Here is a 15810-nt window from a genome sequence, read left to right as displayed (position 1 = left end):
AGATTGATAAATGACACTTAAACTAAACGAAAAATAAATGAAACCAGTGACCCTGTATAGTCAGTAGTTTGCCTACTCCCACCTTCCACTCCAATGACCCTGAGGACTGCTATAGTTGGTTGTGACCCCCTGACTCCCTTTATTCACTGTAGCTCTAAGGACTTTCTTTCCCTAGTGGCTAGTAGTCCCCCACAGCAGTTAACTTTCACTCTTTTTACTCAGAAAGCATGTGCCACACAGACTCTTTGCTGGGAGAAGATGCTGCTTGTAAATGTAAACTAAATTGTAGGAAGCGCAAAAGTGCCAGAACTACTAGTAAAGGCAGGAGGAGGGGGATAGGAGAAAGCTAGCTGTCGGGGGGGAGTAGCATGGGGGACAACAGAAACATTCAACACATTCTGTGAAATTCACTTTATCTGAAAACTGAACTGGATAACTGTATGCACTGCTCTGCGTTTGGTAACAGCATAAACCGCTCTTATGTGCTTTTTAATTACCAAAGCACCTTAGTATGTTAACAGGCTTCTAACTCAAATGGCCTCCCCTGTATTTTCTGTCTGTATACAGTACCAACAGTTAATTTTTTTTATTTTTTTTAATCTGGGGAGGGCAATATATGTCAGTCTGCAGTCTCCCTTCTTGCCAAAGACTTTTTATGACTTTTACTTACTTTCCTCTTTACTGGGAATAATGTTACATTTTGTAGGCTCCAGCATTCCCTATAATTACACCAGATACTTTGCGCTTAAACTTCTTGCTCAGTGGAATATGGTTGCATTCTTCTGAAGCCCTGGTGTTGTACTGAAATGTTGCTAACATTTATTTGGGCATAAGCTTTCATGGGCTAAAACCCACTTCATCGGATGCATGGAGTGAAAAATACAGTAGGGAGGTATAAAAACACAGAATATGAAAAGGTGGGAGTTGCCTTACCAAGTGGAGGTCAGTGCTAACCAGACAATTCAGTTGAGGTGGAAGTGGGCTATTCTCAACAGTTGACAAGAAGAGGGATGGAAATCACTTTTGTAGTGCTAATGAGGCCAATGTAATCAAGGTGGCCCATTTCAAACAGTTGACAAGAAGGTGTGAGTATCAGCAATGGGAAATTAGTTTTTGTAGTGACCCATCCACTCCCAGTCTTTATTCAGACTTAATTTGATGGTGTCCAGTTTGCAAATTAATTTCAGTTCTGCAGTTTCTCATTGGAGTCTATTTTTGAAGTTTTTTTGTTGAAGAATTGCCACTTTTAAGTCTGTTACTGAGTGTCCGGGGAGATTGAAGTGTTCTCCTACTGGTTGTTGAATGTTATAATTCTTGATGTCGGATTTATGTCTATTTATTCTTTTGCTTAGAGAGTGTCTGGTTTGGCCAATGTACATGGCAGAGGGGCATTGCTGGCACATGATGGCATATATCACATTGGTAGATATGCAGGTGAATGAGCCCCTGATGGTGTGGCATTCACCTGCACATCTACCAATGTGATATATGACCCCACCACTTGGTAAGGCAACTCCCATCTTTTCATATGCTTTATTTGTACCTCCCTACCGTATTTTCCACTCCATGCATCTGATGAAGTGGGCTGTAGCCCACGAAAGCTTATGCTCAGATAAATTTGTTAGTCTCTAAGGTGCCACAAGGACTCCTTATTGTTTTTGCTGATATAGACTAACACAGCTATCACTCTTAAACCTGAAATGTTGCTGTTTCCAAGTGATGTACCTGAAATGCATTTTGTCACCTGTACTTGGATCGTTTGACAGCATTCAAGTAGTTAATGTTTTCACTTCACTGGTGATTCCTGGAAACATAAGCGGTAATAGTGAATTTCCCAATAACTGTTTGTTAGTTTTCCCATCATGAATTGCATGCTTTGGCAGCTGAATAAACTCTCCCCCTTCTTCTAGAGTTGGATTTTGGCAGGAAGGGATGATCTTGTTTTCTATTCCGTATTTTTCTAAGAAAAAATAACTAGCTTTGTACAGCAGAATAGGCAGCTCGTTCATCACAGTCTCTTTCCTCTCTCTTCCACCAATTGATTCACCTCTCTTACCTTAAAAGGAATTAGCCTTTCCTCCTCCCAGTAGTCATTGTTTACTGGTCCTGCTATGGTCAGCTGTGCTGCCAGAAAGCAAACATCCAAAAGGACATTACAGAAAACACCCCTCCGGAGGTCACTTGAAAGAGCAGAATTAATGTATTAACCCTTCCTCTTGCATGGCAAAGATTGGACCAGTGGTTCTCAACCTGCTGGCCGCTTGCGGCCCAGTCAGCACACAGCTGCAGTCCTTGTGACATCCTGAGGGCCGTACAGGCGTATATATATTGTATGGATGCAGCCCAGCTAACACAGAGAGAGCTGCAGATGCAGCCCACAATGGGTTGAGAACCACTGGATCAGACATAGAGCTGTATTCCTAACAGTCTGCCAGCTCTGGGCCATCAGCACCTTAGAACAACTTCTATCTGTGCAATCAGATTTGGGATCAAAGTACTTTCACACTGAGCTTCAGTCAAGTGCTGTTCTGAATCTTACAACCCTGCTCAGTTGGATGTGTGGTATGAACGTGTCTTGGTTTTGGTCAGCAGCGCTGAGCTCAGTGCTGCCTCAGCTGACGAATCAGGCTGCCTTTCAGACAATAATAGTGAGTCTCATTCCTAACAGTCAATCTAGTTGGGAACATGCAGTTCAGAAGCTCAGCACAAAGAGGAGGTTTCGTGGGGAGTCTGAGATTTATCATGTCACATTTTACCCTTGTCAAAAGTGCACCAGTACCTTTGGGTTGAAATGAGTCTGTTAGGCAAGTGACACATCATCCAGATTTTACTCTATTTTGAGTGCCTTAGAACCTTTCTTTGCTGCTACTCATCCACTTCATAAGAGTTGCTACAGCCTGTCAGTGTAACCAGCTGCTCCTATCCTGTCTGGTGAGATGGGCACGCCTACATTTTGGAAGTTATAAAAGTGAGGTGTTTGAATTCTGGTCCCTCACATCACTGGGCCAATAGAAGATTGGTTTGTAAAGCTGAGCTGTTCATGCATTCATGTGTGTGAAATGTGCCCAGCCGTGTAAAAGATGTTATATTTCTATATCGATTCAGTAGATATATGTATGTTCTGATATAACAGTAGCACTTTATATCCATGTGTCTCAGTGATTTATAAAGAAAGGCAAGTGTCATTATCCCCATGTGGGGAAGATAAGGCACATTGGTTGAACTGCTTGCCCAGTGTCCCACAGCAATTGAGTGGTAGAACCAGCAATAGAAGCTGGGTTTTCTGACTCAGTTCGCAGCTATTCTCTGGGCCCCTATTCTCAGGGTCTTACTGCTTCCTTGTTATACAACCTTGTTTTCAGGGGTATAACTTTTCAATTTATCATGTGTTTGTTGAAAAAAAAATTGTTTTGAAGACATTTGGTAAAACTCTTTTTGGCCACACTAAGGTTAATTTTCATCAGTTATGCTTTCCAAGAATGCTGCCTTTATTTTTTTTCTTCACTATAATGGGAAACGCCTTCCTTTAACTATGAACTGTATTCTCATGAGCACTGTTAATGCCTTTTAAATGTCTCAAGAAACTTGGCTGTAGCAGCTGTAGCCTGTATCATTGCCAGCTTGTGTATTTGTAGAGTGTTTCTACTCATCATAAAATTAACCAAAATCCTGTTTAATTGTGTAGAACATAAAACCATAGAAATGTAGGACTGGAAAGGACCTCCATAGGTCATCTAGTCCAGTCCCCTGCACTGATGCAGGACTAAATATTATCTAGACTTTACACATGCACTGTTATTTGTGTTGCTTGCATAAATTTGGTATTTGTTCACACAGATGGCTCAGTAGTTCTGTAACTATCCATTTGTGCTTGCAAATATTTGTTTTGTTTACTCAGGTGCTGTAATTCTGTTTGTAAAAATAGATATAACGGTGAAAGTATATTTGACAATCAGGACAAATTTGTGTAAATACTAGCAAACCCTTTTAGGTTCTAATTATACATTTTAATACTTATTTTTCCCCTCTACTTAATAGTGTCACAGGTACTTTCAACTCACAGTGAAGAAGTCCATATTGGAACGTAAAAAGATTTCCATGTATTTAAACATATTTGTCCTGATTGTCAAAGATACTTTCACCATTGCATCTATTTTTGTGAACAGAATTACAGCACCTAAGTATAGAAAACAAATACTGAAAGATATATTTTAAAGTTAGTGCAGCAGCAATCATTTTGCATAATTGTTTGTGACACGTTACTGATTTTGCTGGAGGCATCTGTTAACATTTTCTCTGATTTATCCATCTGTTTCTTAGATTGTTTTTAGCATTGATCCTCCAGAAGGCACATCCAGCTTCATGCCAGTTCAATCAATATCCAAGTATTATAAGGTATGGGATGCTTGATGTGTTTTGTCACTTTCTCTTCCTTTCTGGTGTTTCGTGGATAGGCTGTTGTAGTCAAGAGCAGACAGTGCAGAAATCAGTGGGAGTGGGCAATGTAACATCAAAGTATGTTGTTGAATTCTAGGAGATGAGGATGTGTAAATCCTACAGGCGGGAGTCAAGGGGATGTCAAATATTCGAGTACAGCTTGAGATTAGAATCCATTGCTCAAGTTCCAGGAAGAAGGGAACATCTGGTTTTTAGCTCTTAAATTTCTGCTAAGAACCTAGGAAGCATGAAGATGATGCAGTTGTGAGTTATGGGAAAACTTTGATGCCACATGTTTTTGTTTAAGGATTAGGCCATGTCTGCACTATGGGAGCTACAGCGGCACAGCTGCAGCACCATAGCTATGTGCTGTAGCATCATACTGTAGATGCTTCCTGCATTGGTGGAATTGCGGTAGGAACTTCACCTCCCCGGGCCACAGTAGCTAGGTTATCAGAAGCATTCTTCCATCAGCCGAGCGGCATCTAAAGCTGGGGTTAGGTCAGCACAGCTGCGATGCCTAGGGATCTGAATATTTTACATCCCTGAGTGCCATAGCTATGTTGAACTAACTTTCAAGTATAGACTAGGCCTTAATATATTCCTAAACTAATCTCTTGGGTGACTGAAGGTTTGAAGCCCCATTTAGTCCTCTGAACACCCTTTTTATTGTTCAAGACCTAGAGGGGATTTCATCCTCTTCATTCCAGCATAGGGAGTCCATGCATCAAAGTGCATTTGCTTTAAAAACATGACACTCCTCTTCCTTTATGCTTATCTACCAAGAGACACACATACTTCACCAGTAAAACTGTGTCAGCTTCCCCCAACCCCAAAAGAATTGGACAGTGTGAGAAAGGGTGCATGGAAAGGTTTGAAATAAACTGTCCTACATAGCATTTGGGAAGTGCTAAACTTGATTCCCATGAGAAAGAACTGAATTAACTATGGCACTATTTAATTTTTCTTTTCCCACACTAAATACACTAAAACCCCGTCCATCAGAAGAGAAGAAGAGAATGTAATTTATTCCAATAAATGGAGAATGGGATACACTGACCTTTCAATTCAATATTAAATGTTAGGACACCTCTTAATTTTGGATAAATGGGTATTTTTGGATGATGGATTTGTATAAACCAGGTTCCTACTGCATTTGGTAAATTGAATTGTGTGTTTAATCTTGGCAGATGCTCTGAAGGTTTTGGAAAGGGTCTGATCCTTTTGAAGCATAGATCTCCTTTCTTTAGACTTTGGGGATTACAGACATCAATACTTTCCCTCCCTGTTGTCTGGCATTACTTTTTAATTGTAGCACTCAACTCCCAGGCCCCTTTCGCACCTGCATTCTCTGTCCTACAGACCCCTTTGGGGTGTATGACATTAAAATTTTAGGGCTGGGGAAGAAATTCTAGCCCAATAAACCTGCCCTCTTTTGGCTACTATTCGCCCTGCCTTCTTGCATTTTTAACAGACCCCCCTCAATCCTTTCCTTCTCCAGAAGGAATGTCTATCATGCATACTCTTAGCGTCAATCACTTTCCCTGACAGTTTACTCCATGGGTTTACCCCACATTTGAAATTATTCTACTGGTGTTCCTCCTTAACTCCAAACTGCTAATTTTTAGGTTGCCTGGTAGTTTTTGAACTCATTACCTATGTGAACATTTTCTTTTGGCTTTTTCCTTTGCTTTTTAAATCATCTGAGATAGGATCACTTTTTACCTCAAATGAAGAAAAGCCAGTCTTTCCTCTCAGAAATTTTATTCTCAAGACTTAATATTTTTGTTGCCCTATATACAGCATCTCCTTCTAATAATCTTCTTCTTGTAACTCTGTACACTGCATTCCAATGGGAGGTAACAAGTCCATGCTAAATAATTGTATTATTTGCCTTTTCTTTATGCAGCTCAGGAAATCCTGCTCTAACAAATTGGTTCAAAATCACAATTTGAGTGGTGGTGTGTTCCTTGTTGGGTTTTTTGGGGGGTGAGTGGGAGTGGGGAGGAGAAATGAGGAAAGGCAAATGCCAAACACTGTAAGCATTATAAGAACTGCTGGTGAACCTCAATTATCCAGGGCTGGACCACGGCTTATGGGAGTTCAGATATATCTGATTTCTGCAGCAGTCTTTGGGAAGATGTTGTCATGTACCTATTTCTTCCACAGGTGCACATTCATATGGATACCAGTAATCAGAAAAAAAAGCAGAGGACAGACCTATGGAGTTCATCAGTAACAAAAAAAGAAGGTGCAGGAGTGGGTTGTGATGGGAGGCTAATACAAAAGCCAGTTAACAAGGCCTTCTCTGACTTAAGTGTTGGAAACTGTCCCAGTGGTTGAAAATGCTAGTACAGCAAACATTTCAGTCTGCAGTGTCTCATGTCACTCAACAAGGAGCTGTCTGGCAGGTTAGGGAGTGCCAACGCAGGGCTGTGCATGAAGCGCCACCTCATCTTCCTTGAATGTCAAAATGGCTGTGCTGGATGGGAAGGCAAAACAGAGTAGCTCTGTAGGGAACTTTATGGGTTTGCCTGAACACAAATTGCACTGCTCTAACTGTATTAAATCAGTTAAATTGATATAACCCCTATAGTGTGGACACAGTTATATCACTTCATGGATATTTAGTACCAATACATCTGTTCCTGTATAGGAATGGGAATAAGCTATACTGGCATATAGCACTGTCCTTGCTAGAGGATGCACAGGTATAACTATTTTTAAAAAATCAATCCCTTAACTGAAATAGTTATGCCTATACAAAACCGTGGTGACTAGCCCTAAGAGGAAAAAGTACCCATGGGGGTTGGAGGGAAATACTGCAGTTTTCCTCTTGCCTTTAGTCTTCTTTGTTGCATGCTTTTCTGGTGTTAAAAGGTTGATTGAGACTGCAGCACTAGCTTTGTAAGACTTAACATCAGGAGCCAATAAGGTGTGAGGTTAATAGGCTCCTTGGAATCTTAGCAAGCCAGTGCAGTTATTTGTCTTTTAACTGTCTTTGTAGCATAAACTGCTGCTCCATGGGTCTTGAAGGTTCTGAATTGTAGTCACTGTCCTTCTTTGTAAAGCCTGGTTATAAACAGCAGGTCAGGTAGAGTTGTGGTTTCTCTGAGTGGCAGTGGTAACACATTACAGAGGCATCTTCTGTACAAACACAGAGAACTGGGTTTGCAAGCTTACTGAGTGGACACATTTTTGATGTAACAAATAGAAGGCAACACTTTGGCCTCTTTCTATGTAAAACTCTTTCTAAGAATAAGTTAGTGTTTATATAGAATATGTCTACACTGCAGTTAAAACCCCCCGGCTGTCCCATGCCAGCTGATGTGGATTCAGGCTAAGCAGCTGTTTAATTGCAATGTAGACATTATTGGGCTGCAGCCTGAATTCTGGAATCCTTATAGGGTCTTATACTCTGGGCTCTAGCCCAAGCCCAAATGTCTACACTGCAGTTAAACAGCCCCTGAGCTTGAACCCGAGTCAGCTGGCACAGGCTAGCTGTGGCTTTTTAATTGCAGGGGTAACATACCTATCAGTGTTCTGAGTTGTTATCTCAGTACAAACCTTTCAGATCTGGCTGCGGAGCTGTAATTGGTTGTCTCATTCTAAGTCCCCATCATTTGGCTCTTGCAATGTGCCAGAAAAATTACCCTTTCAAATTAAATCTCCCATGTTTATTTTACCAGAGGTCCCATGCCAGTTAGCAGAGTTACAGCATCAGTGTGCTCTGTTAGGTAACCCTATTGTGAGACCTCCATACTTAAGCACAGCTGGGTGCTGTCATGGTGGAGCTTCAGCCTTAACTGTAAATTTTGAGCCTTTCATGATTAATTAGGGTTTTCTCCTGTTGTTGTTAGTACTGCTCCTTACATCTGTTATCTGGCACCATCTCCGTATAACCCTGCTGCAGAATGAAACACAGAATTCAGAAGCCAAGTTTCTCTCTGCACTTAAGGCTTTTTCCCAAGCCACTGAACCTGCTCCAAGTTGGATTTAATGAGGAAATAATCTCCCTAAAAAAAAAAATCTGTTAATCAGGGCAAACAAAACAGACCTTTTGACAATCTCTGGTTAGAGCATTAAGGTTCAGAAGTTATGTTAGGGTCCCTGTACTTAAATTTCCTATGGAAGATGGTGCTAGAAGGAAATAATTTGGTTGTCTGGAGGCCTCTCTAAGGATACATCTGCGGTGAGATTGGAAAATGTCATTTCCAGCTCAAGGAAACATCCACTAGCTTGATTAGGGCTAGTGAGCTAAAATTAGAAGTGTAGCCTCAGCAGCATGAGCTGTGGGAGGGGTAGCCACATAAGTACGTACCTAGGATCATAGATGGAAATGTACTCTGGGTAGCTAGCCTGTCCTGCCCGATTTGCTGCGCTGCAGCTACACTGCTATTTTTAGTGCACTGGCTTGAGTAGTACACACGTTTCCTTGAGATGGAAATTATACCTCTATTTCCAGTGTAGACACGCCTTAAGAGTTTATTTTGTTTTGTTTGTCGGTATCTGGTTTCATAATTTTGGCACTTAAATATACTGGAGGCTGTTTGTTTTTTCCATGTAAAAATATTCATCTTGAGGCCAAAACAACTTATTTTTAGGAATATCAGTAGTCATAGCACTTCAGCTGTTGTTTTTGGACCTCCTCTTCTAAGTATTTCAGTGAAATAAGTGTTGACTTCAGTGATGTCAGTTCTAAATGTAAGCGTAGTTCTCTGATAACTTGCACGTTTTGTTTTCTTCGGATATTGTGTAATCTTAGTTTTCTATTACAGGAACTCTCCTGGACAAATTTCATTATCGGGGAGGTGGGGAAAGGGGAAGCAGAACAAACAGCACAGTTTGTTTTGGTTTTGTTTTGTTTTTTTTATGTTGTTTGGTAAATGTTGTTTGGTTATGTTTTGTATACATCAGCCTTGCAAAATTGTCATGAAAATCTTCCACAGTTTACCAAGAAAAAAATATTTTCTTTACCTCTTCTTCAAAACAAGAAAATTACTTCATGACAAGCTAGTTAGTAGACTTCAACATGTACAAATCCTACAGATAACAAAAATAGCCAAAAGCAAATATTTCCTCACATAGGTGCTGTAATGCTTGTGTTAGGATAGTCTATAGGAATGCTGTCAGATGCCTGAAAAGTGCTGCTTTTCAGTGGATTTTATGGGGATCTGTCTTGACTCAGCTCACTAAGAAGAGTTCAGCACCTTGGGCTAAATTCTCGCTTTGGGCTACCCATATGCTCAAAAAGTCACAACCAGTGGAGGAACCAGATGCTGTAGCTGTTGTGGTCCAATCCTGGCTCCTCCAGAATCCATGGAATTGACACTCTGAAAGCCCTCTGCATGTTCAGAGAGAGAGGATGTTTCAGGGGTGGGTTCATGAGTTGGAGGGGAGTGTTTCCTCTCTCTGAGCCTCCCACACTCACTCTCAACATCCTCATTAACTGGGATTACCTGTGCTCCTTGCTTGTGTGTCTACTCACCTTGTGTGGGCACTCTCCCAGACCTATCCACATACAGGTCCAATTAGAGACTGCCTCCACCATGCTAATTTGCACCAGATTTGGTGTGTAGTGAAGAGATTTGCTCATAGTCTCTGAATATAAATCTCCAAGGGTTCAATATCTCCTGGCTGTGTTTGCCCAAAGGGCTGTGTGTGGGACGGAGTGTGGAGAATAAAACATTGGTTTAAAATAATTTTCCCGCCTCTAATGATGAGTACTTAGTGACTCCCTTGAGAAGCATAGCTTGATCAGGGTTGGAAGAAGCTTTCAGTTAGTTCCCCTACAGAAGTAACAATTGCTGTATTTGGACCAGGAGAGCCTAGTGTAAGGGATGTGTAACGGGTGATGTATTTGGGCTCCTCCACAGTCTCAGGCCTTCCTTCAGTCACTCCTTGTATTCAAAAGTGATGTTCATTATTCAAAAGTGATGTTACATGCTTTTCGACCATGTTGCCAGGATGGATAAAAACGCCCCTGCACCCTGTGCTCTCACTCTCCATCAACATATGAAGGGGTGCACATCTTGACCCTACCTGATGCCGCCTGTGGGGATGACCCAGAGATTCGTGGATTCATAGGATTGAACCAGTTCTAGGAACTTCTCTATACATGGTGCCTGGTGCGACACCATCAACCTTGGTTACTCTGACTGGCACAATCGTCCTTAGTAGACTGTGTGTTTGAGGATGACAAGAGTCTCTTGTTGAAATTAGAAACTACTGAAATTTGGGTGGGTGTTGACCTTTCAACTTTGCTTTGAATTGTCAGACTTAAGTTCAAAGACAAGCTGAACCACAAACCCCATGTCCAGACACCTCTAAACAGGTATGAAAGCTTAGCACTAGGTTCTTGGTTTGTGCCCATATCCAGTTATAGAACCTCAAACTCTGGTTTACACCATGAGCAGCTCAGACATATGGTCTCCACTGTATAAACAGACCTCAGTTCTTAGTGTTTTATTTTCTGTTTGATACAGGAAAGGTCTTGAGCTACTGGTGTTTCAGCCCTGGGTACAGCATGCATGAGCTGGTCCGTCAGGGAGTCCGGACAATCATTCTCACTAGTGGGACCCTCTCCCCACTCTCCTCCTTCACCATGGAAATGCAGATGTAAGTTCATTTTTTTTCTGTGCAAATAAAGTCATTATATAGTATTATTTACTGTTTGTAAGCCAATCTAATGGGCCTTATCTCATGATTTTTGAATGCTTGGGGTTGGAAATGAAATAACGGCTTAGAACTGGCATGAAGAGGATGCAAAGTAATGCACATTGGTAAAACATAATCCTAACTATACTTATAAAATGATGTGTCTAAATAAACTGTTACCACTCAAGAAAAAGATCTTGGAGTCATTGTGGATAGTTCTCTAAAAACATCCATTCAATGTGCAGCAGCAGTCAAAGGGAACAGAATGTTAAGAATCATTTAGAAAAGGATAGATAGTAAGACAGAAGATATATTGCCTCTATATAAATCCATGGTGCGTGCAGGTGTGTTCGCCCCATCTCAAAAAAGATGTATTGAAATTGGAAAAAGTTCAGAAAAGGGCCACAAAAATTATTAGGGGTATGGAACGGCTTCTATATAAGGAGAGAGTAATAAGACTGGGACTTTTTGGTTTGGAAAAGAGACAGCTAAGGGGGAATATGATAGAGGTCTATAAAATCATGACTGGTGTGGAGAAAGTAAATAAGGAAGTGTTATTTACTTCTCATAATACAAAGACTGGCTGTCACCAAGTGAAATTAAAAGGCAGCAGGTTTAAAACAAAAAAAAGGAAGTGTATTTTTTTCACACAACACACAGCCAACCTGTGGAACTTTTTGCCAGAGGATGTTGTGAAGGCCAAGACTAACAGGGTTCAAAAGAGAGCTAGATAAATTCCTGGAAGATCGGTCTATCAATGGGTATTAGCCAGATCACTTGATGATTACTTATTCTGTTCAATCCCTCTGGGGCACCTGGCATTGGGCACTGTTGGAAGACTCAGCTAGATGGACCTTTGGTCTGACCCAGTATGGCCGTTCTTATGTTCTTATATTAGAGATCATCTCTCTCCTGTTTCCTCAGTCCTTTCCCCGTTTGCTTGGAAAATCCACATGTTATTGATAAACACCAGATCTGGGTGGGGATAATTCCCAAGGGACCAGACGGAGGTCTGCTCAGCTCTACCTATGAAAAAAGGTAATCAGCTCTTTGTTTAAATACTGCTGTGAAGTCTCCAGTATCACTGTCTGAGTTCTGTTTAAAGGAGAGTGCTTGTGGAAAAAGTGATCTGCAAAGTTCACTTCTTAGATAAAAGGCTTCTAATTAGTAACAGGAAGCAGCAGAAGGTGAGGTTATAGAGAAATGTTATGCTGCTTCTACATTTCGGTTCATGCTTAGCCAAACCGGAAAAAGCAGAGAATTTCTGTGCTTGGGGAAAAAAAGAAACACAAGTGTTGTTGCCTAGAAAACTGAAGACCTGATTTTAAGGTTCCCCCTTTTGTTCTGTTTCTATTCTGTAATGTCATTTTTTTTCTTAAAAACCTGTTTGTAGAACTTTAAGAAGTAGTTTCATGCTTTGAGTGCTTTATGTATTTATCAATTCTTTACAAGAAAGTTATTTACCTAACAGAGTGGCACAGTTGTTTTGGCACCATCGTATTCACTTCTGTCAATGAGTCTTTAAAGTTTTTCCTATTTTCCTATTTTACATATTTTCCTATTTTAATTACCTTTCCAAAATATTCAAAGCAATTATATCCTGATACTTTTTTTATCCATTTTAAGTTCAACTTTATATCTACATTCCCCTGGTTAAGACTGCTTTTGTTTGGGTTTAGCCGGGGCAGATGCGGCCTTTTTAGTGATACTCAGTAAACCAAAACCACTGCCCATAGAAGAGTTTTTACCACGTAAAAGGAAGCATGCCAGAGATTCCATGAAGTTCGCTGTTGCTGTTGATTATATGTGGAAGGCACTCAGATACTACAATGATGGGTGACAATATACAGTCCTATGATAGTGTGTTGCTAGTCCAAGTAACTTAGTTGGCCTGCCATTTAAGTTTATTTTGATGTAAGATACCACTGAGCTTTTTCTTTTCCACAGTGTGTTGTGTGGAGTAAATGGTGCATACAGTGTTTGGTGTAATTTCTGCAATTTCTCAAGGGTAATAGCATCAGAATGTAGTAATAGTTGTTCTTCGAGTGCTTGTTCATGTCCATTCCAATCAGGTGTGTATGCACGATGGATGGAAGAATTTTTTCCCTTAGCAGCATCCGGTGGGCCGGACTGTGCACCCCCTGAAATTGCGCCTTCATGGCGTTCAATATAGAGCTACCCACCACCCCTTCAGTTCCTTCTTATCACCAGTGACAGTTGGCTGGAACTTCCCCTAGCCCTTGCTTAGCAAGCGTGTTCTGTAGTTATTGTATATAGTTACAGTAGTGTCTTCTTTATATTAGAGTTCCTAGTAGAGTTGTTGGGGTTTCCCCCACCCATCCCGCTTCCCCATAGCTGTGGATGCCATGGTCCCTGGGGTTTAAAAACTGTGGCCTGCACGAAGGGCATTCAAAGTGATCCACACTCATTGTGTTTACGATGCCTAGGGGAAGGCCACCAAAAGGATCACTGTAAGATCTGCTCCGAGTTCTGCCCCAGAACCCTTAAAGGAAGGGAACGGCAGCTTGTGGTGATCCTCGTGGAGGCAGCCTTACGCCCCTATCCAACCCAGGCTCAGGGGACTTGGCTCCTAATGCTTTGTCCTCGACGCGGAGCACCTCGGCACCATTGTCAAGTTCTGCCCCAAGAGAGAACTCGTCCCAAAACAGTTGGCACTGACAGGCACCTCACGAGGCCCAGCTGAAAGCAGGCACTGACCCCACTGGCTGGTGCCTTAGAAGAAAAGGAAGCCAGACAGCTGCTCTGGAGCCATGTGAACTCCTTCCCAAGTAAGGCAGTTGAGTCCAGCCCCCCTCTCAGTCGCAGCTACAGCTCCCTTCAACACCGGAAGCTTAACAAGCCGCTCGGGACCTCCTGCACCTTATGGGGTCCTTCTCGCCTCCCAGGAAGGAAGAACCTTCAGTGCCGGCAGACACCCCTCCTGCCCCCTGGTGCAGTCCAGAGGGAAGCCAGCTATGATGTCGAGGCACTCCCCATCTCCATGTCCCTCAGCACTGGTTCACTCAGACAGAGAGCCTACCCGCTCCCCGAGTTCTCAGTGCTCAAGGCACTGAGGCTCGGCTCCTTCGTGATCTTCCGTCTGAGACCTCAGAGTCAGAGGGTATGTCTACACTACGGGATTATTCCGATTTTACATAAACCAGTTTTGTAAAACAGATTGTATAAAGTCGAGTGCACTCGGCCACACTAAGCACATTAATTCGGAGGTTTGCGTCCATGTACCGAGGTTAGTGTCGATTTCCAGAGCGTTGCACTGTGGGTAGCTATTCCGTAGCTATCCCATAGTTCCCACAGTCTTCTCTGCCCCTTGGAATTCTGGGTTGAGATCCCAGTGCCTGATGGGAAAAAAAACATTGTTGCGGGTGGTTCTGGATACAGCCTCACCCCTCCCTTCATGAAAGCAGCTGACAACCATTTCGCGCCTTTTTTCCTGGGTGAACTGTGCAAACACCATAGCACAGGAAGCATGGACCCTGCTCAGATCAATACCGCAATAGTGGACGTTGTAAACACCTCATGCATTCTCGTGCAGTCTATGCTGAACCAGGACCTGCAAAGCCAGGCGAGGAGGAGGTGGCTACGGCAGAGTGGCGACGAGAGTGATGAGGACATGGACACAGAATTCTCTCAAACCGTGGGCCCCTGCACTTTGGAGATCCTGCTGGTAATGGGGCAGGTTCTAGCCATTGAACGCCGATTTTGGGCCCGGGAAACAAGCACAGACTGGTGGAACCGCATAGTTTTGCTGGTTTGGGACGATTCGCAGTGGCTACGAAACTTTCGCATGCATAAGGGCACTTTCGTGGAACTTTGTGACTTGCTTTCCCCTGCCCTGAAACGCCATAATACCAAGATGAGAGCAGCCCTCACAGTGGAGAAGCGAGTGGCAATAGTCCTCTGGAAGCTTGCAACGCCAGACAGCTACTGGTCAGTCGGGAATCAATTTGGAGTGGGAAAATCTACTGTGAGGGCTGCTGTGATGCAAGTAGCCAAAGCAATCATTAAGCTGCTGCTACGAAAGGTTGTGACTCTGGGAAACATGCAGGTCATAGTGGATGGCTTTGCTGCAATAGGATTCCCTAACTGTAGGGATGCGATAGATGGAACCCATATCCCTATCTTGGCACCGGAGCACCAGGGCACCCAGTACGTAAACTGCAAGGGGTACTTTTCAATGGTGCTGCAAGCACTGGTGGAGCACAAGGGACGTTTCACCAACATCCACGTGGGATGGCCAGAAAGGGTTCATGACGCTCGCATCTTCAGGAACACTACTCTGTTTAAACGGCTGCAGCAAGGGAATTACTTCCCAGACCAGAAAATAACAGTTGAGGATGTTGAAATGCCTGTAGTTATCCTGGGTGACCCAGCCTACCCCTTGATGCCATGGCTTATGAAGCCATATACGGGCAACCTGGACAGTAGTCAGGAGCTGTTCAACTACAGGCTGAGCAAGTGCAGAATGGTGGTAGAATGTGCATTTGGCCGTTTAAAAGGCGTGCTGGTGCACATTACTGACTCGCTCAGACCTCAGCCAAACCAATGTCCCCATTGTTATTGCTGCTGGCTGTGTGAGAGTAAGGGAGAGACCTTTATGGCGGGGTGGGAGGCTGAGGCAAATCATCTGGCCGCTGATTACACACAGCCAGACACCAGGGCGATTAGAAGAGCACACCAAGAAGAGGTGCGCATCAT

At 42.7% G+C, this 15810-nt stretch overlaps 1 protein-coding gene across 13 annotated transcripts in view; it reads left to right on the top strand.

The window, feature by feature from the left end:
- The window catches only part of RTEL1 (regulator of telomere elongation helicase 1), a 114020-nt gene that overhangs the window by 26560 nt on the left and 71650 nt on the right, over nucleotides 1–15810 (top strand). For 12 of the 13 annotated variants that reach the window (XR_007768558.1, XR_007768559.1, XM_050918253.1 and 9 more), the window contains 4 exons: nucleotides 4321–4395; nucleotides 6607–6688; nucleotides 10923–11055; nucleotides 12019–12132. Coding sequence is in view for 11 of the 13 variants with exons in the window: in XM_050918253.1 (XP_050774210.1) it covers nucleotides 4321–4395; nucleotides 6607–6688; nucleotides 10923–11055; nucleotides 12019–12132 (404 nt within the window). In the remaining 2 variants the exon portion in view is untranslated. The remainder of the gene's footprint in view (nucleotides 1–4320; nucleotides 4396–6606; nucleotides 6689–10922; nucleotides 11056–12018; nucleotides 12133–15810) is intronic. The other variant, XM_050918256.1, reaches the window with a different exon arrangement.

The sequence above is a fragment of the Gopherus flavomarginatus genome, chromosome 11 (assembly GCF_025201925.1).
Source record: "Gopherus flavomarginatus isolate rGopFla2 chromosome 11, rGopFla2.mat.asm, whole genome shotgun sequence".
In the NCBI taxonomy this organism is placed as follows: Eukaryota; Metazoa; Chordata; order Testudines; family Testudinidae; genus Gopherus; species Gopherus flavomarginatus.
The sequence above is the reverse complement of the archived record's forward strand: the minus strand, read 5'-3'. Positions and strand labels throughout refer to the sequence as shown.